Source organism: Solea solea, chromosome 16 (assembly GCF_958295425.1).
Source record: "Solea solea chromosome 16, fSolSol10.1, whole genome shotgun sequence".
Lineage (NCBI taxonomy): Eukaryota > Metazoa > Chordata > Actinopteri > Pleuronectiformes > Soleidae > Solea > Solea solea.
Genome location: NC_081149.1, coordinates 21,343,751 through 21,369,528, shown reverse-complemented (window position 1 = coordinate 21,369,528; position 25,778 = coordinate 21,343,751). Strand labels below are relative to the sequence as shown.

The 25,778-nt window shown below is 43.3% G+C and overlaps 1 protein-coding gene across 3 annotated transcripts in view; it reads right to left on the bottom strand.

Annotated features, from left to right (window-relative positions):
- Window positions 1-25,778, bottom strand: part of grin2ba (glutamate receptor, ionotropic, N-methyl D-aspartate 2B, genome duplicate a) — a 122,481-nt gene that overhangs the window by 84,308 nt on the left and 12,395 nt on the right. For all 3 annotated transcript variants that reach the window (XM_058653369.1, XM_058653368.1, XM_058653370.1), the window contains one exon: window positions 5,975-6,628. In XM_058653369.1, the coding sequence (XP_058509352.1) occupies window positions 5,975-6,628 (654 nt within the window). The remainder of the gene's footprint in view (window positions 1-5,974; window positions 6,629-25,778) is intronic.

The window sequence follows — 25,778 nt, the reverse complement described above, 5'->3', positions numbered from 1 at the left end:
TGTTTGCCTGTGTGTTTCTACATGTATGCGATTGTTCGTCATTGTAGTTCCCCTCGGGTCATTAGAGTTTGCTGCTTTTCCTTTTTCTCATTAATTGCCGACAATCGTACATTCAAATCCCATGAACAAGTGAATGTTATCTCTCTCCTGATCTATAGCAGCAGCAGCAGCAGCAGCAGCAGCCCCCGCTTACAGATAAGCTCGCTGTTTCGTATTGTGTTGCTGCCTCAGGGTGATCGGCAACAACTGCAGCTATTTGCAACCATTACAAAGCCATACCTTCTAGACAAGCTGGGGAAAATGGCTAATCATGTCTTGATAATATGAGCATTAGCCAAAGCTTTAGATCATCATGATTACTGAAGCTCAGGCATCTACATCGATGGCGGCTGTAACCACTAGGAAAGCAACTATTAGCCAATTTCACCATTAAAAACGTCATGGTCATCATGGCAACATGGAGTGTTTCTGGTTCAGATTTTGAGAACGGAGAACAGTAGCACAGTGAGGAAAAGGAAGATTCAACAAATGACAAGTGACTGCAGGCAGAAGTATCTGGTGCACCAGCTTGAAGTGGCATGAAGCAACAAGGTCAGTTCAGTGGAACCTTGGACCACGTTCAACCATAGCAGGTGGTTGTTTCAGAACTTTGTTTATGAGAGAGGTATGAGAGCATTCTGGATACTGAAAGAATGATCAGGAAAACGGTCACTGCTAAGGGTCCAGCATCTCAAATTTATTGCAACAGCATCAAGATCACTATCCAGCTGCACTCGGTCAAGTGAAGGTAAGGGTGCTTTCATGCCTGTATTTCATTACAATTCAGGGAGTAATATGTTACAATGTTGCACTTAACCTTGGTTCATTTTTACACTGCAGTCTAGACTCGACATGTCCTACGTGCTTGTAAAGGGTTATGTGATTGGTCAGAATTTTATGGGAAATTTGCCAGTTGCCATTCTCTGGCTGGTGATATACCCGTGCTCAGTATATGGACATTTCCAAACTGAGCGAGCTACCATGCGAAGCCAAGAAAGCAATATATCATATATCTGATGGTGATAATAAGATGCATTGTTGCAACTGGGGATGCAACTACTAGACAATTTCAGTATTACCCGTGGTTAAAAACAACATGGTTCTCAACAATCTCAAAACAGAGTTTTTAGCACAGTATCTTTCAATGAAAAACGGTAGCACAGTGAGGGAAATGATAAGTGCACGAGGACCATATGTCTGGTGTACCAGCTTAAAGTGCCATGAGGCAACAAGATCAGTTATCCAAAACTATAAACCACACTCCAGCTTAGTAACTGGCCGCCACGGAGCTACACCGCTAATGTTTGTTGCCACCGGACCTTAAATTGCAGCTACATGGATGCATTAGCTAAACAATTGACAAAGCTGCTTAATGAAACACTCAGTGTGTTTACATGCATGTTAAAAGTCCGATTTGAGACGGATTAAGACAATAATTTGGTTTTCTTAATGTCATGTAAACGCGTTAGTCTGACTAAAATCGAGCTGGTCTTAGTCGGACTAACAAACCTGGATAATGCGATTCACAGTCCGATGACCCTGACTTGGCGTTCTACAAATGCACCCACATTTCCTCTCTCGGATCATACGGCAGCAGCATCTTTCCTCTGGACAACATCTCACCGTTTGCCGTTTATTTTTCTGTGACATGAAGGCCAACCGGAAACTGATTCAATGCACATGCAAGCTTATAGAGATACAGCGCCACCTTCAGGGGCTAAGTCAGACGTACACGGTCAATAATTCGATCTTCTCCTCCACATGTATACTGGGACTCGGCAAGTTGTCCGACTGCCTGTCTTAATCAGACTACTGCCTTAGCTCGATTAAACTGTGCATGTAAATGTACCGAGTGAGCTGGCACGATAGTGAATCAAACATAAATATTTTACTTACAGTCAACTTGGTAGCAGTGAGTTAAGAGTTACTTGTTTTTCTTCAGCACAATTGTAAACCAACAGCAACAAAGCAGGAAAAAGGAGCACTGAATCGGGCGCTCTCCAAAACGACATGTAATCCACTCCGGGGATAATGCAATGACATTTATAATTAAAGACGCTCATGTGAATTTATTGTGGAGTGTTGAAAAATGACGCATTATAAATGTTAAACCGTGAAATCGTGGCTTTTCCTCAGACAACAATCATACCGTCAAAATCTGTAATCGCTGCATTACTAATAACGACACACAAATTGACATGAACACACACAGATGTTCGACGGCACACACGCACACAGGCCCGTAAACTGTTGGATGCTTTCCCTCTCTCTTCTCCGTCACCTCCTCCTCCTCTATCTTTCACAGATGTGGCTACAGCTGTGCTCTATCCATCTTCCCCTGCTTCTTGATTGGTCTACCATTGAGGCTGAGATTTCCTGAGCAAAGAGGCAGCCTCCTAAGCTTGTTCATGTAACATTGGCTCCACTGGATGGATGGCGCTCCACCTGCTGTTGCAAGCACACGCTCTATGTCACTCTGCCTTCCCGTCTCTCTCCTCTCTTCCTCAGTCATGCAGCCATGCACTCAGCGCACTCATCCTCTTACTTACTGTCCAGCCCTCCCTCACTGATCTTATTCATTGATACAGATGTGGGTGCCCTTTGACTACATCCATCTCTCTCGCCCTCTCTCTTCTCCTCCACTGACTTCTTCTTCATTTCTTGTTACTAGAGCAGCCTGGCTTCCTCTTTCCACTCCTTCATCTATTTAATTCTCTTGAATGTCAGGCTTATACGCAAGTTCACGTTTCCGCCGCACTAGCACTAACTACAGCACGTAGCTCCTTCTCACTGGTGAGCTGTGTGTGTACATGCAGCCACTGTGGTAGAGCTAGTTCTACTCTTCATGGCTGAATTGCTGCTGCAGTGTTGCTCAATCCTCAGGGGGAATTGCTTTAAAGAATTCAGGTTGGTTCTTGTTACAGATATCAGGAGGCTCAAAGCCAACCAAGAGACAGGTGTTTTGCAAAGGTCTGTTGTCTTGGTTGACGACACTGGACTTGATGGGGCCAGCATCTCCCACTGGGTTTCAATATTGTGTTGTTTTTCGACACAAACACGAGTAACATTACTTGGGCATGCATATGTGAACAGAAAAAAAAAGTCATTTTGACTCTGATTCAACCTGACACTTCACACAGCACTTCAGCAGTCCACACTGCAGGGTGCATTTTATGGAACAATCTAAAACGCTTTCCCATTCTGCAGGAAATATCAAAATGCTGTATTCTCTGCCTCCTGCGTCACTCCCTGTTCTCTTCCTTCCTTGATGTGTAATTAAAAAGGAGGGGACATTTTGCCAACTGTAATTGCAGCAGTCGCTCTTTCAGTCTTGATGGGCGCACACTTTTGTGTGTGTGTGTGTTTTTGTGTGTGATAGAGAAAGGGCTTAAGATAAGCACCTCATATTTCAAACCCTATTTCCTGTATCCCTGTAAGTCCATTTCCTTGGACGCTCGCTCAGAGAGAGAAAAAACAAAAACTCACCACAGTTATTCTTTAGCTTGATAAAATAACCTTTTATTCTATTCTATCTTTCATGACCACCCTCTATCGCTTTTTCTTCATCTCCTCTCTCATCCTTACTCCCTCTTCCACACCCTCCTGCTTCAATTTACTCTACATCACAGTCTTTGCCTTCATCTGTGCATCACCTGTCCGCACGCCTCAGCCCGAACAATCACCTGACCTTGCCAAAACCTCTCAAACAGTTCCCACATCTTTCGCTCAACATACTTTCACTTAAAGTAGAATTTCTTTTACCCAATCTCATTGTCCCTATCTCCCCCCCATGTCCCTCTCTTCCTCTGATCTTTCTCTATCGTATTTTCACCACTCCATTGTCTCAGCCCATTAAGCAGACACAAATCCATTAGGAGACTGGGCCTTAGCGCAGCTCCGTCCTCACTCTCCTGGGCCCCGGTACAGCCAGGAGAAAGCTCTCAGGAGAGGCAGGCTCTGGCTTGTGGCCTGGGAAAATCCATTTAAACCTCTGCCACAAAACACTGCTCTTTCCTGCTGTCTGGTGCAGTTAGGGCACATGGGCTTAACGAATGATACTGTCTCTGCACACACACACACACACACACACAAATGCACAGTCCCATTCATTCCTTAATAATCCACCCCCCTCTGTTTCCCTCCTCCACTCACATTCTTGCATCTTTCCATGCAATAAAAAAAACAAACATACATTTCCACAGGTAATGCCGGCACCCATGCATACAGGGTTTTAACATATTTATATGTTTTAAGGACATACCATTAGCGAGGTGGAGAGTTTAAAACACATGTTATTACAGTGCTGGGACAGCAGAGAGAGAGAGAAATGAATATGTAAGAAAATGGAACTGAGTGCAGTATAAGAGCACTGCTCTGTAGGAAAATGTGTTAACAGTCCAGTACACTTTGCACCTGAGAGAGTGGACCCTGCCATTTCTCTCCTTAGTGCTCTAATGAGAAAGAACACAGAGGAGAGCTTCAGTGGTGTCTCTTGTGGTGTCAATGCAACTCATGTCTCTCTTGGTACAGAGACCTGTAGACAACAGAGGGTCCGTAGACAAATGGGAGGACATGGAACAGGGACAGCTGAGATAAGACTAAGACACTAAGAGGTCCTGAATCAAACACAGTAGGTGCGAGCAACTGATGTAAGTGTTCTAGATTTCCAGACAGCTGGATTTGTGTGTGTGTGAAGCAACAAATGAACGAGCTGATTTTTTGGAATAGGATCCAAGTCCAGATCCCAGGCAGACGCAGATAAAGTAGCAGCAGATTGCTTTATCTCATTAGGCAAAGCCAAGTAAATAGGCGTCGATCTAGCTCTCTATTCTGGTGCAGTCTCCAGGTTATCCTGGCTTTTGCATCAGCACAGTTGGCATTTCTTTCCTTCCATTCAGACACCCCAGCTTACTCTGTCTGTCTTTGTCTGTCTGCTAGTTTAATAGTGATGCAGCATGACAGTCAGATGGAGTGGAGAAATACACGTCGTAGCCACAGACTATATAAAAATGGATGTCGTCTTCCAGTTTGCCAGTTGAAGCTAAAGCAAGAAGTAAGAAGACACTGAAGGGCCATAAATCCAACATTCACTGATAGTAAAATAAGAGTAAAGTAAGTAATAATAATAAGATTTTCCTGAGGCTTTAATGTTTCAGTTACGTACATTATGTTCCTAATTAGAGGAAAATAGATGGTAAAGATGAACAAATGTGAGTGGACACCAGCGTGATTGGCAGACGCTATTGTCCGATAGGAATTTCCAGTTACATAACCTCAGTATGGCGATGGCCAAATCACAACTCTCAAGGCTTTAAAACGAGAGTTGTGATTCTTCTCATTCTGTGAAGTGACTACCTGTTGCCACTTAATGCCTTCTGGTTTGGGCAGAGTTTATATCAGGACAGTGGAGTAGAGAGTATTTGAAGGTTGCAAGCCACTTTTACGGTAACCGTGTTTGGGAGGGGGCTGTCAGTGTGAAAGACAGCTAAATCCAACCAGCAACAGTTAGACTCTTACATTTAGTCAATTTTACAGGTCAAAAAATGGGCACAAAATTAAACAGCAAAATATGTAGTGAGTAATTTCTTGTAAACTATCACTTGTTATTATAAATCTATCCGTGACATGATTTGACAACAGTGACAGCAACGCAGCTATGACCAAATGAAGTGGAATCCAGCAGAGACTTAAGGTCAGAACTCAACAGCGTTGTATCATCCACCACAGGAGTGACTACAAGTAGCATCAAATTAACTGTTTTATGCAATGGCAGCTATGAGAGGGAAGTGAGACGTCTCTGCTGACCGACATTGTCCAACCACTGGGTAGCTTTTTAGTTTTAATACTCGAACCACTATTAACGCGCTCATTTGTACCGTTTTGTTTAAACGTGAGTGAGAAGTACATTTGTGAACAAAGGCTTTGAGGAACCTACCTTGGCAGCCATGATCATGGAGGAGCCCCCACGGACTCCTAGAATTGGAATATGCGTCTGGGCTGAAATGAAGTCCAGGATCTGGGCGATGGCCTCCTGGTCAGTGTCATCCCCAAACACGACACCCTGCAGCCAGTGTTCAGTCATGAGGTCACATATGCTCTTGATGATGCTTTTAGGGTCCGTCTCATTCATGGTCAGCAGCTCCACATTGGGTGCCATGTGGAGAAAGTCCTCTTTCTCCCGGGCCCCGGCCAGCGCCATTTCGCTAGAGTTCCCCACCAGGACGACAGCAATGCTGAGGCCTCGCAGGATGTTGGGCAGGGCCATGTGGTGCGGCGGAGGTTGCGGGATGGGTATGTAGTGACCACCACCGCCGCCGCCGCCTCCCCCACCTTTCTCTCTCCGTGAGTGGCAGGCGGGGGGCAGGTGGAGAAGGCAAAGGAGCAGGAGAAGAAGAGATAGGCAGAAAGAAATGCTGGTGCGGCAGTGAAGTGACAGCGGCGGAGGTGGAGGTGGATGTCGGGGTTGTGCTGGCCTCTCGTGCCCCTGGGCGATGGAGGGGGCATAGGTGGAGGACCCAGCATGGCCAGGAGGCAGGGAGGGGCTGCTGCAGCTGCAGACAGGCATGGTGGAGGAGTGGGAGGGTAATACCTGTTGAGATAAAGGGATAGGATAAAGAGGTTAGGAGGAACAGCAAGAGATGACAATATAAGAAGACAAATATGCATTTTAGGAAGCAGCATAGGGAAGAAAATAAGAGGAGGTTAAATCTGTATCACATAACTTTTAAAAACAAACATATTCAAACTATTGTCAAATTAATTTACACAATTCTCCACAGGACTCTCTCTGTGTTTCTCAGTATAGCGGTGTTTAGATCTCGTGTCGACGGCCCACAGGAAGTGATACGTTTTATGACAAGACACATGGAGGCAACAGCAACTTTGCGCTAGTAAAGCAAAACGCACAAAGAAGTGCCCACCAAACTTTTCAAAAGTGAAGTCTACGGCTCAAAAAACCCGGTTGTTTAGCAGTTTGACGGCTAAATGCTTCTTTCCTCCACCCGCGCACCCCGGCACTGCCGCTGTATACGTGAAGGACGCAGCGTTTGAATAACGTTACATTGTTTCTGTTCAATCAGAGACAGAACAGTGATGTCACCAACAATAAAATCACCAGAAGTTACACACTGCAGCTTTAACATAGCACCATGTAATATTGATTAAACACGACGCTGAATCGCTGAGAGGCAAGTACATGCATCATATGAATCAGTGTATATCAATGTCTGTCCTCAGAAATGGGGCAATAAATGGAGATAAAAAAAAAAAAAAAAGCTAGTGGAAAATTAGGTTTCACAGAGGGATGAAAGGAGAGGTCACAGTTGACACATATAAATAGTGCATAAACACACACATGGATACATGGTGTGATGGCTTATGGCTTGTGTATATTCTCACATCGATCAATAATTGATGGCCAATCCTCTGAAGCAGCATTATGGCATATATTATGGAGGATATAAACTCTCCCTCCAGATGAGATTCTGGATTCTTGACAAGGGAGGACGGGAGAAAGGAGTGAAGTGGGAGCAACAGAGGGAGGGAAAGAGCGAAGGATATAAGCAAGTGATATTAGGAACGAGAACAAGCAAAAGGGGGCAGACGGAGGAGAACAAGGCTTCATGCAAACTTCAGCTGATTGACAAACTGTCTGGAGCGAGATGAGTGACACACCGACCTGAGATGGAGACAAACGGACTGACAGAGGAGGCACCCGGAGTGATTTCCAAAGACTTTGATATGATACCTGCTCTCAACCCCCATTGGCCTAGTTTAGCACTCAGACTTGTTTGCTGTCCATCCCTCCATCCTTCCACCTGCCTCCCACACAATACTTGACTGTGTCTCACCCTCTATTGTGTGCTTATTTATAGAGCTTTTCATCAATGGGGATGCGGGGGGGAGGGGCCAAGAGGCAGGTGGGCCGCGGAAAAAGGTGAAAAGAACGAGGGAGAGAGGACACCGAGAAGATGGAGAGTTGATAGAAGCAAGGTGGGACACCACTGGACACACAAGCAGATCTGTGCATATTCACTGTGTTTACATCTGTGTGTAGGATGTGCATGTGTTCTCCAGTGTATTAGCATATAGTTGCTAGCGTATACTCGGTGTGGGAGTACATTCTTTGGGAATAGATGTTCACTTAGGTTTGTGGGCAGAGATGCCCAGGACAGTGGGGGGGTGTCGTTGCTCATAAATTTGTTGTGCAGTGTATTGTGTGTGTATCTCATACATGACTGCCTATAACGAGTCGTTTGGAACATACAAAGAAGAACAAAAAAACACTAAAACAATAAGCGCCTATTGAAGCTGACAGCTAATGAGACAGGAAGTGACAGAGAGAAAGAAAAAGCACGGAGGACATTGAGAGAGGGATAAAGAGACGTATGCAGAGATGACAGAACAACTTCTTCAGGGAAAACTAATTGCTGGAGGTTCGTCAGCACTAATTACAGGTCCCTGTGTTAATAGTCAATTGCACACCACTCTCCAGGAAGGATGGAGCTGTGGGAGGGAGGGAGGGAGGGCTGGAAAGAGGCATTGGGAGACAGAAAACGAAGGAGGGGGGAGTGGTAGAAAACTAGAGAAAGACAGAGAATATAAACCAAGGAGGACCTCAGTGAGACATTAGTGAGATAAAACAAAGTGAAGGAATGATGGAGAAAGGAATGATGGAGGGATGGAGAAACAGTGATTGGAAAAGAGAAGAACAAGAAGAAAGACAGAGAAGGGAGAAGTCACAGAGTGAGACACAGACAGCGAAAGATGCCCTCTTTCAATCCAGACTCCTCTGGTAGCACTCTGTTTCCATGGCAACAATTAAAATAGGCCTACATGCTCACACACATACAGACACAGTTGATGGACACAGAGATACACACATTCACTCCACTTTGCACACCTATCCTTGTCGGGACCCTGCAGTGTGTTCTGTTAAACTAAAGTTAGACGTTTACCTGGGATGGGATTTAATTAGCGATGACTCGATTCCACCGTTTGCATCACAGCCTTGAGTAATCTTCAGAAACTGATATCGGTGCAATGCAGTTGCATTTTTACATCCTTTAAACTACGACGCTGTTAACAACACAGTTGTGCTGATGCATTTACCGCCGAGCCATAACAAGCCATTTCAAAAACATAATGTAACTGTATAGCAAATACTTTGCTCCCATAAAGAGGAAATAAACAGCTCACATTTTACAGACTGTGCTTAGTGAAGCACTTCAGGCTTTCGGATAGTATTGAATTTGTAGTGTTTTGTTTTTTTTAATTTAGATATCCAATCCAGGGATTTTGACCAGTATCAGACCAATACTAACTATTGCATTGGTTCATCCCTAGTACAAATGAGGAATACAGGTCCCAATGTTTACAATGGAAAAGGTTTCATTTTGCAGTAAGCATAAATGCATATTAACTGATGTAGTCCAGCAGAGTCCTCACTCTCCTGTGTTTCCTTAAAAGCGTGTCACATATAGAAACAAACATTTTTATTTTGTCTTTATAAACTGTGGATAACATGAGCGAGGTTGTGACATTAATGGCCTCATTTCTCCCTTCAGCCAGCCCTCGCATCTCACCCACCATTTGCTCTATTAGCCACATCAGCGCACACAGCAGCCATATCAGTTACACACGGGTGGACTGCAGATCGCCTCCATACCAGCCAAAGACCCCGCAGGTCTGAAAGCTCACTCTTCTGTTTTCCTTCTCTTTTGTACTGAGAAAAGTTTCCTGGAACTACATCCTGCAATAACGTCACGTCTTTCCGTACACTGATTTGAAAAACTGGACAAATAAAACACAGGGGAACTGATGTTGCATTATTTTTGTTTTAAAAAGACTTCATTTGTGGGACAATGTCTCTCGATGTTCTTCATGTTTCGATGTTGTAATATGCTTTAGTGTGTGGACTAGAGCTTCATGAATTTAGATTTTCTTCCTCTTCTCTACCAACTGAATGAATTTGTTTTAATTGTACTTTTATTCATTCACACAGAGTACAATTTACATATTATTATAGTTATTCTAATATTAGAGAGGAATCTCAGGATTGATCTAAACACAATGTTTTCCCCGTGACTGCATCGACCAGGATCTGCTTTAGAAACCGTTACGCGCGCGTTATTCCTGCTGACACAGCAAGATTGGAGCGGCTAAATGCAGTTTACGGCTCTGCAATGGAGTGGCGCCCTGTTCGCGACGTGCCCCGCCTTTCACCCTTTGTCAGCATGGGGTTCACTGGCTAATTTATTTAGTGTGTGAATTAAATCTGCGAACCATAATCTCACAGAAATAAAATCTCACCGACGCAGCACAATTACGAAGAGTGCACGTCCTAATTTTGCACTGCTGCAATCTCCGTCGCCTGGTTATGATTTCAGCCTCCGTTTGTTACGAGGTATCGGCCAATTAGGTGAGAACAAAGTGTTTCAGGTAGTTGCCCACCCCAACCAAACAAAACCAGGTACTAAGTGGACCCAAATGGACTATAAATGGCGTAACAGTCATTAATGAACATTGAGCATGGCATGGCTCATATTGCTGCGGTGGAAAGTTGACAGAGCAGGGGATATGAGGCATGACAAGGCTCTGTAATTGGCTCACCTCTTTTTCTCTTCTTTTTTTTTTTTCGTCAGCTATAAATCACACAATTAGAAACTAGCAAGGGGCACTTACCGAATCTTTGCATAAGTCAAATGCAGATCAACTATTAGAAGGCAGGTCCTAATGTGGACACGCACACACACACACACAATCCAGGAAAATTGGCCTCTCAGTCAATCAAAATCACAACATATTCTGCTCTCATAGTAATAAATCCACAGAGGACAGGAAACATTATTGCCCAGAATGGTTTGTGTGCTTGTGGGCAGTACAAGTATGTGTGTGTGTGTGTGTGTGTGTGTGTGTGTGTGTGTGTGGAGTTGATGAAGTTAGCTTGAAAGGTTGTGAACAGCTGTAGCAGTGGCTCTCTCTCCCTAATGCATTTTTAGAGGTGACATTTGTTTTCTGTTCACATGAGAGCCGGCACAAATATGTAACCTTATTGCTAAACTATAACGACGAGGAGCCTTTGATTTGAAATTGATTCAATGGCAGACGCGGGCGGCACCATATTAAAAACATTTTTCAGGTCTGTGGTAGCCTTTTGAGTGGGCGGGCCCCTCTGCCCTGGGAATGTGACCGGGCCAACACCGCGGGTCACTGCGCCGCATACTGATGAGCGGAGGAATCAGCTGGATACTGGAGCCACTGCCAACCCTACGATACGTGAGAATATGAAAGAAACACAGCTCTAATGTGAGAACTCATTATAAAGTGCTCTGATAAATATTCATGCAGCCTGTCTGTGCAGCCTGCTGTGGAGGTGGAAGGTGGTGTGAGTGTGACTGTGTGTGTGTATGCATGTGTGTTGTGTGTTGTGTGCTGTGTTTGGACCCGTGTCTGTACATGATGTTCTGAAGCAACCACTCACCAGCCCCCTCACCAAAGCAGACCAGCCAGGCTTTGCTGAAGACGCAGCACCAATCAACTGTCAGAGTGGTGTCTATTTTCCACAAAGAGGGGGCACTAGAGCAACCATCACTCTCTTCCTCTCTCTTTTCTCCTTCTATCTTTCAGTTTAACTCCCCCCCCCCCCGCACACACTCTGTTTAGTCATTTTGACTCTTCTTACAATGCTCCCACTTATCTTACTCTCTGGCGCTCACATATTCTCATCGCTCTCCTCTCATTATATAGCGAGTGTCAATTTGGTCGATGGTGTTATTTGCATGAAAACTGGAGGACAATCATGGCGACTGGCCATTTCTCACATTCATGGCCCGGTTTGGTATTTAGAAAGACAGCGGAAGATGGTAGGGGAAGACAATCGCTCTCTATATATCTCTCTGGGTGACTTCAAAGCGTCTCTGGTGCGTGCACATTATCTTAACCCGCTAAGTCAGGCATGCTGCTGCACTTGGCTCATTTCTCCTTTTAATTGAAACAAGAATGTCACAATGAAGGGGCTCACAGAAATACCAGGAGTTTGAGAAATGGCCCGTTACATCAAACCCGCACACTTTTGCCAGCACTAGAAGAGGCAAAGACGTTAATTTAACACTGTGCTTTTCTTTTTGATGGTGAACTAAACCCACAGGTGGTATCATGTTCTGACCCAAGTGGTGACAGGTGATGTAAAAAAAAAAAAAAAAACTCATATGAAAAGGGAGGAGCAGAATACAAATGACCTAAAATACAACTTGTTGTTGCCTTCAGGTCTTTATTTAAAAATGATTTGTTGGGTTGTTTCTCTTCCTGAAGGTTTGGAATTGGCTGCTGTTAAAAAACAAAAAGCAAGAGAGAAGATTGAGGCAGAGATGTCTCTATGGACATGTTTTAAATATAGGACAGTATACATTAAATCAAAGTTCTGCTTGAGCAGAAAATTAGTATGTGGACTTTGAGCGGTGGATGTTTGTTATATATGGAATAATTATGGCAGGAGAAAGTGACAGGGGGCAAAGTCACTGCCTGTGCATAAGGTCTATGATTACGCCCCTGCACAAATTTTCTTCTTTATTTATAAGCTGTATGTGTGTGTGTGTGTGAGCTTTAGGTGTGAGATCTACACTGTTATGTCCTCCATAGCTCTACAGCTCCCCTGCTTGTCCATGCCTCAGGTCCAGGCTCGCTGCATCCATCATGAACATGCAGAGTCACAGGGGAGCCAACTTAAATCCCTCTCTCATCATGTGAACTTCACGTTCAGCCCTTTCTGGTGCATGTTGATACTGAGAGTGAACCTCCAGCTGCTGCAGCTCCGGTGAGTGAGTCCTGGTCAAACACTCATCAGTATTATCCACAGCTCAATACTTCATTTTCCAATTCAGTCTGGCAGATGAACAAAACGCTCTTTGGGCATCATGTGGAACAAATTATTGATTTAAAACTCATATTAAAGCACACTTCCCTCTCATTATTAAGACACAGATGCTGTTGTGTTCATTTCTACATATTTTACCGGGGTCAACTTTTTAACATGTACAGTATATATAATGTATGTAATATTATACCGAGCAAATGTATGTTCCAAAATGAGATTCTTCATTTCAGGTTGCTCTTGTTACAAGAAAACCTGCCTTCAAAAGGACAAGGCGATCACAACTGTCACTTAATAGAGAAACAGAAACAGTTTGAACAATCCCTGCATCATTTCTTCATGAGATTTTCAAAATAAAATGACAAATCGAATAACAAACCTGTTTTTTTCTTATTTTGCGCTTAAACATGTGAGAAAACACATGAAAACACGATCACACTGACAGTTTTGGGGTTTTGTGCCCTCAGGGTCATGTGATTTCTAAAACTGTCAGCGTGATTTTCTCGTCTAGCCATTCTTCTCTTTCATCTTCAGTTTTTTTTTTTTGTTTATTTGCTTGTTGTCATCTGCGGAGTAAAAACGACTTCCAGGTCACGCTACTTGTGTCAAGTGAAAATAACTAAATTCCATGCACACGTTATCCGTTTTTTCAGATAACAAAACGTCATTATCAAAACTACAAAACTATCATTATATAGATATTATACACATGGTGCACATACAGTCTCAGAGATAGACACTGTTCTCTGTATAATGTTATGCAAGATGACGGCGTTTCATGTCCTCCATGGCAGGCCAGAAGTGCAATGTGTGAGTTTCAGTGTTCCGGGGATTATTTATGCTTGTAAAGTTCTACTGGTACGATCATGCTAGAAGTGGAGGAGCAAAAATCCTATGCCTTTGGTCGGTCTCCTACAAGAAGGAGACAGTGCAGATGAAAGTCTTAACATGTAATGTCCCTCCAGAACTGGTGCAAGCCAAGTGGAGACAAACATTAATGTCATAACCAAAGACATTGTGGATCACCTAACCTAACTAGATTTACTATGATCCTCACTGAGTGACTGCACGAGCTGCCAGTGAGCCCCTCACACCTGAACCCAGCCCCAAACTCACTTTGACTAACTTACAGTTAGCAGACAGTGTCGCAGGGTGAAGCACTTTCATTTCTTGAAACGCAGCAGCTGTTGAACAGGTAAACCAGCCTGCGGCTGTTCCATGTTGCAGTAGAGGGAGTCCGACACGGGGATAATGCACGATCAGCTAGTTTGTCCACACACTAGTCTCAAGCCAAAGGTCTGTTGTTTTTGTTTTTTTCCGAGGTGGAGTGAGTCTGTTTGTGCAGATTGTGCGTCTTTGCTGGCTCTGCATTTGTTATAAACTATCTTCCATCTACCATCAGTTAGTTGTTTTTACATATCAAGTCTCCAATAGACAGAAAGACACTTAAACACTTCAGATTGACAAATGTGTTTTGACAACACTCAAGGAGATAAGCACTTGGTCTCCAGGATCTCTCCAAGGGACACGTTTCTATTTACACCTACTCCGCCTCACAGAACAGACGCTTAATCTTCCCCATGATTTGTGGCTTTGTCACCAAAATCCCTCTCCCCACTCCATTCTTACTTCTTCTCCATCCTTACTATTCTTCCTCCTTTCTTAGTTTCTTCCTGCTTCATTGTATCGGTTTGCTGTCTCTCCTCAGCTGCCAAGCATTAGTGCTTCAGTCCATGAGTTGCAGTGAAAGACAGGACATGTTTATGTGCGTGCAGTTTTGCAGCAGACTGAAAGGTAAAGCTCAGGATAGGAGTGCAGTGCATTGACTAACCCCCTCTGCCAAAAACAGAGCTGTAATCACTTTAAATGTGTTTTATTGTCAGCTTTTCACAGATTAGAGCTGCAATAATCTGTCCTCCTCCATCAATCACATTCTTAGGTGTTTATTTTTGGCACCAGGATTCTGCCTCTTTTAGATCAGTAGGTGCAAGAGTTTTGTTGTTTTTTTTGTTTTGTATTTCTGTGTGGGACCGAGTGTTCATGTGTGCATGTGAGGTATCTGCACCACTTCACTGTGGGGGGGGGGGGGGTAATGTCAAGTGAATGTGGTGCAGGATCAGTTTCTCCAAAGAGGATACTCAAACACAGTGTGGCTCCATGCTCAAAATCTGCCTCTTCCAGTGGAAATCAGCATCTCGTGCGGATAAATCGAAACCTGATCCCAGAAATATGCTTAAGCAAGAACATGTCCTAATCCGATACTGTACTGTGTCTACTACATCTACCAATACAATCACTGACATCACTGACACTGGGAAGAGGACAAAAGTCTGTATAAAGAAAAAAAACTAAATCAATCCTATTCATTTTAAAGGACCTTTTACAAAGAAGTGTCTTTCATTTACGACTAATCCCTCCAAAGAAAACGTACATCATCTAATATTTGACTCTAACTGAACTCTAAAAGGCTAGAAATCCTCTGATTTCATCATAGTCCACATGTAATAACAAAAAAAGTTTGAATACAATTCACCTATAATCTTCTCAAGTTGTGCCCTCTCTCTCCGACTCTTCCTTCTTCAGGTAACACACCATAGGAACACTATCTCCTCACTCACCCCTGCGGCTGAATATTGACTGATGACTTTCATTTTCAGTTACTAATTTTACACATTTCAATTAACTCCACGTATTTTTGCATAGGAGTTGCTATGATTAGAAGCTGCGCATGGATGGATTTTACTATCCGAGCCTTAATATTGCTATTTTCACCAGCTCTAGTAGAAGAGCCAACGCCAGTCTCCTGCATTTTTTGTGCTCTTTTTTTGCCCTATCATCACAATTTTCTTGCAGACGTAAGGTTGTCATGGCTGTCTTTCTCACAGTCTTCCCGGGGCCGCTGTGCCGAGCTCCTCGCCACTTCAGGATGATGATGAGACTCCCTACAGGGATAATGACATCTAAGAGTGTCTCTCCAGCGGATGTCCCCCGGATTTAATCCCACCAAATGCTCTGCCTGAGAGAGGTGCGCATCCCTAGAAGAACAGCAGCACTACATACAGACACGGACAGACGGACAGATTTGCCAGTTCAACAGACAGCAGCCTCTGTGAAACAAAGAGGCAGTTAGTCAGTCTGACCAGCTCACCAGCAGACATCCAGCAAGAACAGGAGCCGACAGGAACAAAACACTGCCACAGGTGATCACTTAAGCATTGTGGGTGCGCAGTGCTGTGAGTATAACCGGTCTCCACAAAGCCAAGACAGCTTCTCTAATCTGAGAGCAGTATGACTGTATATCTACTGCACACACACACACACACAGACACAGTACAGATGAAAAGCCTTGACGCAGGACAGTAAATGTGCCTGTGATGTAAGCTCGTGATTTATACCAACCTCGGAATAAAAGCAGCTTTTTAAGGAATCGGTAAGTAAAGATATTGTTCTGTCGCCTGTCCTTGACCATAACAGGTCAGCACGAGGGGTCAGCTACACATTAGCAACCTTGTTCTAGTCGCAGACAATGTGTTGCACAACAAAATCTCTGTGGATCAAACACTAAGGGCACTTTCACACCAGAGCTGTTTGGTCTGCTTTAAATGGACCAGAGTTCCGCTTCGTTTGGGCAGGTGTGAAAGCTCATCCGAACTCTGGTGTGGACCAAACAAGTGAACCCTGGTGAGGTTCGCTTACAGTGAGAAATGCAAACTATCCAACGAAACCAAAGAGAGGAAGTGATTGAAATGATTTGCAGACATACTGTATATGCGATCTGAAATCTTCTACATTCTTCCTCACTCTGCATCTGTGTCAACCACAGCAGCACATCGCAGTCTCTCGCAAGCCGCCGCCTTTCCCGGTTCTGCTGCATTCGTCTCATGTGCAGAGCGACATGCCGGATAGCTCGCTGCCTCACCTGCTGCTCATACTGGGCAGCTTCTTGAGCTCACTTCGGGCAGGCAGCTGTTGTAACGGCGTGACGTTGTCGACTTACCGCTTACAAAAGTGCAGTGTGAAAGCGAACCAAACGAAGGTGTGAAAATGCTCTGCATTCGCCGTCCAATCTAACCCGAGTCCCTCAGTCTATCCTGGCGTGAACAGGCCCTTAGTAAAGGGACTGCTTTAAGGGCAGTCACGATTCCCAATTTTCAATATTCTATAAATTTAAGTAAAATGCATACGATTTCCTAAATGAAAACAGAGGGATTATCTGTATCAAATTATATTCACAAATGTATTAAAATATGTAGTACAATGAACCACCCACATGGCAGGTGAGACATATCAAGATGTTGATATAAAAGACTATTGCACAGCTGAGTCTTGGACAGGTCACACTAAAAGGTCACAGTTTCTCTGACAGAAACACTTGGCATTTGGCAGTGAACAAGCTTCACATAGGGCCTTTTTTAAAGGGGGAACAGAGAACCTGTCAGTGTCTGCTGTGACCACCGTTTCACACAGAAAATTGTACATTTGTTTGAATATTTGTTTGTGAAATGTTGACATATACGACCCGACACATGGACTCACTTTTCAAATGGCTCAGTGACACACCAACAGCAAACTGCTTACTTATAATTATTCATGGATGCAAATAAAACCAAATGGTGGCACTGATTACTGGTAGGGAGCATAAATGATTATCTGACGACAGCTCAGACCAGCAGACCTCCACAGCCTCTGCAACCCGTCGCCATGACAACTGGGAGACTCGCTCCAGTATCTTCAATTAACGACCCATTATCATTCATGAGTTTGTTTGTCCAAAGCTGTAAGATTAAAATCCAGTTAGCCCTTTCTCCTTGCACTCACGCGCTGATATAATGTAAAGTAAAGCCAAGGCGGCAGCAGCACAGCGACAGCCCCACGCTCCGCTCCATCTCCGCCGCTGCCTCCATGCTCCATTTGACTAACTTCTGCTCCACTGAGGGCCGGGCTCATCCCACCATTTCCCCTAGGACGGCGTCAATTGCGCTTGCAAGACTCACAAAGGTCTTGAATTAGGAATAGTGTGCCTTGAAAGAGACGTGTTGTTGAGATTAGACCTGTTGGTTTAAGCTTAGAGATTTTAAGACTCACTCACATTTCCATGCAGACTTAATTCTAGCTACGGTTGTAGTTCGACTACACTGTTTAATTGGACTGCTGTCTTTGTCCCAGTAAACACTAGCAGAGAATCAGTGTAATGAGTGATGTGTGTCTGTCTCTGCTATATTAGTTGCTTTCAGCTTGTTAGTGTTAGGTCGTTTCTGGATTAGCTGGCAGCTACTATACCCAAATTTCCATCCATCCATCATCCATCTTCAGAGAACCCGGAGAAAACCCACGCACACACGGGGAGAACATTAAAGAAGGCCCGTATTCCGAGCGGGTCTCGCACCCGGGTCTTCTTGCTGTACTTAAATTTCAAAATATTTATTTCTTTGAGCTAGCAGAGCATAAATTCTATCTCTGTCAGTCCTTTTATTATTTCCGGGTCAGAGCCCTAGAAGTATGGACTGTGGAACATGAGCACCTAGGTTCGAGTAAGGCTGAATGCATACAAGTAATAATAACAACAACAACAATAATAATAATAATAACAGTTAGTCCAACTTCAATTCAGTGCAATTTCAGTCAGACTAACGTGTATTTTAAAAGTCTGATTTTAGTGGGACTAACACAAAGTACTGACTGTTTTGCACATTCATATATTCAGGAGCCATTCTCATTGTTAATTTCATTCACTCTCTTTACTCTTTCATCACTGGACAAAAGCTTTCTCTTGTTTCCATCATTACACCGACTGCTCTCTCGTCCCTGCTTTGATGCGATCATCCAACACAACAACATATTTCTCTTGTTACAACACAATCACAGGAGCGGTGGTGTGTACTAAACTGGGCTCAGTGGCCTTGCAGTGGCTTAGTGGAGTGTTTGTGTCCTCGTGGCCTTTTTGTGTGATATAATAGTGTTGACCCCAGTGGCGCCAGACCCTCATTTTAGAGTTATTATATTTATGCAACCACTAAGCTTGTCAACTATTACACAGTGCTGTCAACCTTTAGGATCTATGCATGGCCAAGGCCTGCAGAGGACAATCTTAATTTCTGGTGAAAAATTGAGCAGCGGGCTACGAGAGGGGGAGAGGGGGAGAGAGAGAGAGAGAGAGTAAAAGTCAGAGAGGGAGAAGGAGTGAGTCCTGTATATTTTATTCAGTGGCAGCAGTGAACAATTCATAATCACAGCAGACTGATTCACAGTTTTAATTAAAAAGTAGCCTTATAGCGCCGGTGGTAACATCTTGATTTATGGAGACACAACTTCAGGGCCCCATCCACCACAGAGAGTGAGTCCACCAAAGAGGAGGAAGGCCACAGATAGAAGCAGAGGGGGAGCTAAAACTCATGAGGAGAGGAGGTGTCGTGTTCCTCTCACCAAGGTGGTTGGCACCGAGGGCATATAACTCAAGTGTGTCAAAGTGTGTGCATGACAAGCATATGTGCAGGCCTTCCCCCCCTCCGTGATACAGAGGGACTGGGACTATATTTTGGTTTATTCTAATATTAGTGGGAAAAGGTGATAAATAGGTGGTGGTATGGATTTTGGCTGGAGAATAAAAACCTCTTGGAAAATGGCCAGCGCTGCAAAGATTTCACCAAGGCTGACGAAATTTGTGTTGGTCGAACAATAAAATGTTAAGTTTGTGTCAGCTACTCGAGAATCCCTCAATAAAAAAAGATGTTTTAAGTAATAAGAAATCAGTCAGTGAGTGAGTGAGTCAGTACGTTTACATGCACCGTTTAATTGAGCTAAGGCCGTAGTCCGACTAAGACAGGCAAAACAGATGGACGGTGAGATGGACGGTGCTGTGGTTCTATACGTTTGGTACCTGCTGTACATGTTAATCGTGATACAAATTAAATGGAGCACGGCTCTTGTGGTTGCTGTGTTTGAAGAAAGACACCGCCACTGTCATATGATTCCAGTACTGCAGTTTATACATCCGCAAAGTCCAACTCCAGTCCGACTAAGCTTATACATGCAGGAGTAATCGGACTATGAATCACATTACCCAGGTATGTTAAGACTAGCTCGATTTTATTTGGACTTTTGAAAATGCATGTTAACGCACTGAGTGAGTGCGTGACATTAAAGCATGAGAGAGCATTACAATAGATGAGGAAAAGGTATGTGAATGTAAGAGAGGAAAAGAACAAAAACAAACAGGAGGGACGGAAAAAAAAGTGTGATTAAAGAAGTGAGATAACTGAAAACTGAATAGCACACTGTGTCTCTACTTTTTTTGAGCTTGCTTTTATTTTCAATGGCTCACTGCAGTGCTCCAAGACTTCAGTCCGTGTCCATGTGTGTGCGTGTGTGTGTGTGTGCGTGTGTGTGTGTGTGTGTGTGTGTGCTCTTTCATTCTTTATCACTCTGGCTGATTGATTTTTTGTGGTCTGGCTCACTCACAATCACGAAAGAAACCAAAGTGAAAGCACATACACACGCGCACAAAATGACCCACCTCATACTCTGTCACGCATATGCACAAGCACATTGGAAAAGCCTGCATCATTTTGAATGATGTATGCACATTCTACAAAATAATCCATTTATGCATAAGGCCCAGAAAGCTTCACTAAGTAATGAACACGCAGACACTGCCTCTCTCTCTCTCTCTCAGCCTTAACCATTCAAGCATTTCTATACCACTCCTTCAATGACACCAATGATTTAGCACAAACGATGTGCGAAACACAGCAAAAGAATGCAAGTACATGCTGAGCCCATCGGCAGAAAACGATACTTGAAGAGAGATCAATATTAAGCCATATCTGAAATTATACTTCTCAATATGTGTATCAACACCATTATCGGCAATGAGGAGCTGACACACCGCTAAAGCAAGGATAAAAATTTATGACAAAAAAGTCATTATTGTGAGACAAATGTGTCGCCCCAAACATACACATATATCACTAATCGTTCTCTTTTTTTTACACACACACACACACACACACACACACACACACACACACACACACACACAATCACTACAAAGACAAGAACTAACTGCAGCCGAGGAGGTTATATCCTATGACACCCTGAGGGTTTCCTCACGACACAACACATACTGTATCACAGCAGTTACAGATAATGACAAAATTTGTCATGACAGATATGATAATTCCAATTGACTTAAAATAAAATGTATTATTATCATGTTCAAACAGAGCTCGTACTTTATAAGTTAAAAAATGTTCTGAATTTGAACTCTAGGACAGGGTTTCACTACCGTTGACCTGGATTCAATTCAGTATCATTTCATTTAAAGACATGTCAGTTTCCATAGCCACAGTTGCCTTTGATGACTTGAATCACTGACCTGATCCTTGAATTAACAGAGAGATGATCGCTCATGCTCGAAGCTCAAAAAGCTGTTCAAGCTCAGAACACCCAGCCTAGATGCACGTCACACATTCTAAAGTAATTACCAAGTTTTCCAGCAGAGGGTGCTGTGAGTGCAGCCTGGCCTGCACCCATGCCCTCTTTGTTTATCAGAAGACGTAATGTTGTTTTGAGGAAACAACTGAGGACCCACCACATTGAACCGTCCTCCTGAGGGGACGATCACAACAACAAAGCATCTGAACAGTGGAGTGTGAAAGTTTTTCTGGTTCTACACTATATGGCGTGTTTCCACCGGCTCTCTCGTCTCGCCTCGGCACGGTTAAGTTGCGTTTCCACTAGCATAGTACCTGGTACCAGGTACTGTTTTTTAGTACCTGCTCTGGCGAGGTTCCAAGCACGCTGAGTAGGTACTATGCGTGACGTTGCCAGAATGCCGGCCACTGACTGGCCAGAGTGCCGTCACAGGAAGAGACGTCCGACACAGAAATCAAGCCGAACAATGCCTAACTGTAGCTCAGTTAATCAGACTTAACAATCCTAAAAACGTGGTTTAATCTCCAACAACTACCAGGGAAATGTCTAAAATCTCAATATTTAACAGAGGAGTCTGGTGTATTTAGTAACAGCACCGCTGATTGCGAGCAGCAGGCTGCTTAGAAGTCAAGGATGTAGCGGCCCATTTAGCCGTACCGCTCTAGTCATTAGTCATATCGGCAGATCCTGGTGTATTTGCCGATATCCGATAATACATTTTAAAGACAATATCTGCCAATATTGATATCTTATACTTAGAGACTGAAATATCATTGAGCAAATGCTTTAGTTTGAAGAGAAATCCTTCACTAGAAAGAATTTTGGTTGCTGTTGTTATTGTTACATTTTGGAAATCAAAGCCATACATCTTGCCTGCAGTCCCTTGTCTGTTTAGCATTCTTAATGCACAGATCCAGGGAACCTGTCAATGATTAAGTTATCATACTTCAATCAGGAACACTTCCATTATAATTAAACCCTCTTTTTTTTTTTTGCTACAAATGGAAATGCAGTTAGAGCATGCTAAACCAGCAAGGGAGCACAATGCTGGAAATGCCCCGACAAGAGTGAGACAGTGAAAACATTTTAATCTAGAAAGGTGGAGGCGACAAAGCTTTGCCAGCAGCGACAGTGAGAGGCAGCATTGGTGTAGCAAGTGAGAGTGTTCTTTAAATGACTGGGATTGGACCATGACTAACAGATTGCAGTCAGCTGATTACAACTGGGGCGTATGACGATCGTGTCCTGCATGAACCAACGCAAGGCTTCATTTGCACCTGCTATAAACACTTATGAACAACACTATACCTGTACAGCTAATACAGGATTTATAGATGCAATTACAAAGTGTGTCTTTGCTGTGAGTCTCAGCAGCTTGAACGGTGTGCTTCATGTTTACCTCTGGTATGGACTGCACACGGCCCACAGACCGACTGTCTGGGTTATTTTATGTTACGGCCGATTACCCCCTCTACCCTCCAGTGACTCCTATGATATCGTTAATATGTGTTTAATGGAGCGTCTCTGTGACCCATCGGGCAACGCGCATACTGTATATTTGCAACTAGAGCTGATCGATTCATCGATTATTAATTGATTACTAAATTAATCGACAACTATTTTGATAATCGATTAATCGGTTCAAAGCTTTTTTCAGGATTAAAACAAGATTTTCAATAGTTTAAGCTTCTTAAATGTGAGTATTTTCTTAATTACTTTGCTCTGGAGAACAAAGAAGTGAATCATTTTGGTTTGTGGACAAAACAAAACATTTGAGAACATCATCATTTCCAGGTTTGACGAACACCGATCAACATTTTTTAAGGTTTTCTGATATTTTATGGACCAAACGATTCATCGATTAATTATTATGAAAATAATCGTTAGTTGCAGGTCTATTTGCAACATTATACTACTGTATTTTTCCAGTAAAGAAATAAAATGAGATCGTTTTTGACGTCTCAAGTATGTTTTGTATTCATGGGGTTAGATAAAATCATTGGTATATAAGGTGCACCCCATCAATATAAATAATTTAATGTGAAAATGCGGAAACTCACTGCCCACCTCACAAAATACACACACACACACACTCTCTCTTAATGAGTATGCCATCACTGTGCGACAGTGTGAGTGAGTTCTAATTGTCTCATCTTTTGAGATGGCACATTCTTGGGCCGTGGTTTAAATTAACACCCAGTCCTCCTCTAGTGCTGCTGTTTTTCACACCCACCCCATCACTGCAACACACGCACACACCCTGGATTTACCCCTCCAAAAATATCCTCGTGCACAGTCCGTCTCCCACTCTCACACACCCATGCCGTTGCTCACTCTTTGTCCTTTGACTGCTCCATCATCAGCCAACATCTCATCTTTATGTGTCCAGAGTGTGAAGCACCTTTAGTTAACCAAGACATGTCAACTCGCTAGGTGCAAAAAAAACATAAGAGATACGAGTTACGATATTCATTAATCTAACAGGAAACCCGATTTATAATGTGTAATTGTAAATATTTTGCTTAAGATGTATTAAAATAATGAATAATAAAGGGTTTGAAGAAAAGCAGAATGACTTGACATGACAACCTACCTGAACTGCACCTGAATGTGCAGCTCCTTTTACTATATGGTTCAATCTGAATGTCATTTTAGTTAACAAAAATCATACTTTTATAGTCTTAAGACCCAAATGCATCTAAAATCACACAATCCTTTATTCAATCTGCTACAAATATATTATTTGATTTAAATGCAATTGTCAAATGACAACTTGGAGACAAGTGAGTAACATAAAAAAATAACATAACAAATAAAAATTGTTTTATACTGTGTACTTGTGGCAAGGGTCGTGCTCTAGGGAGGGTCACCATCTTGCACCACTATGTTTCCACAGCAAGTAGTGCTGTGTGGATCAATGCTCAAATATCAATACTTCCAATCCCCAAACGTGTCACTTTCACAGTCGCACAGTCTGCCAGAAGGAGCGATTCAGAGATCGCTAAAGCAAATCTATAGCTTATTCCAGCATTTTCATGACGGTCGACAGTGACACAAGTGACAGTGTCTGGAAATTGATCCACAATTAATCCATAAGTATGAACTCTCTTGTCACGAGTGGACAATCTTAAATTGGCACACAGACGACTGAGATAGTGAGGCTCCGTTTCTGCCTTTTACCGATCAAATGGGAGATGAAAACAGGAACCACTGACTGCATATATAAATGGGGGTTAAACTGCTGCAAGAGAGCCGCAGCATCTTCAGGTGCATCGAGTTTAATCAGTCAGACTTTGACAAACCTATTATGTTTGTAGACTATGCCTTACAATAGCTCACATCACGCTCTCCCCTCCTCTCCCGTTTGTTTTACTGCATCTTTCTGTTCTGCACAAGACAGAGTGACCAGTTCTCTGCTTCCCTCTATCCTCGTTTCTTCCTCTGTTTTCCTCCCTCTGCGGCCGAGCTGCCACATATCACCAATTTTGACAGAACGCGAATGAGGTCCCTCAGGGAAACAGGAGCTGCCTATTGGGAGCTCTCCTGCTAAACTCCTAGTGGGCATTTTTTTTCCTTAACACAACCCAATCAATAACATTTAATATTATCTACTGGCAAACAGAGTCAAAGGGAAGAAGCTATGGTTTGGCTTTAGGACAGACTGAGGCTGAGACAGGCAGACAGAGCGACTGAAGCGAGGTGAGCATTAGCTATGACATTTTCAACAGCAGCAGGAGCAGGAGACGGGGCTTCATGTCGGGGTTATCTTCAGCTCAACTCACAGAAGAAAGCACACTCAGGGGATGGTTGGGGGTCACTGTCCATGCTTGACCATTTCATCTTTGCAACATCACAGACAGGCTTTTAGAGATGCATGTGTGTGTGTGTGTGTGTGTGTCGGTCTCAGCTGATGGTGCCCGGCCTTCCAATCTCATTGCAAGGGGGCGTATCTCACTCTTAGTATCGTGGAAAGCAATTCCTTTTATGGTATAAATTGATTAATGATCCAGCTCAGCTTTCATAATGGGAAAGAAAAATGTGGCGTAGTCAAGCGGAGATGAGCAAAAATACGTTTAAGTAGCATTAATCAGTCGCGGCTTCAGTGCAACAAGACATTCATCAAATTCTCTCTGAATAAAATTAAAATAAGAGTGTTATTATTGTGGTTTAAACCTAGATCTGAGTTGCTCTTAAATCAAGAATGACAACACTACAGTAAGTCACGCCACTGTACTGACTGTGTCTGTGAACAACACAACAGTCTGAGCATGATGACATTACACAGTATGATCCATCTGTACGATTATAAATGAGGTAAAGAAATGTTCCTTATTGTATCATTAGTCGCAATCATCCCTTTTCTCAGCTACAGTGTAAATCCCACTGACACGTCGAGCGCTGCCGTCGGTCCTCGAGGCACGAGCACTAGTGTTTC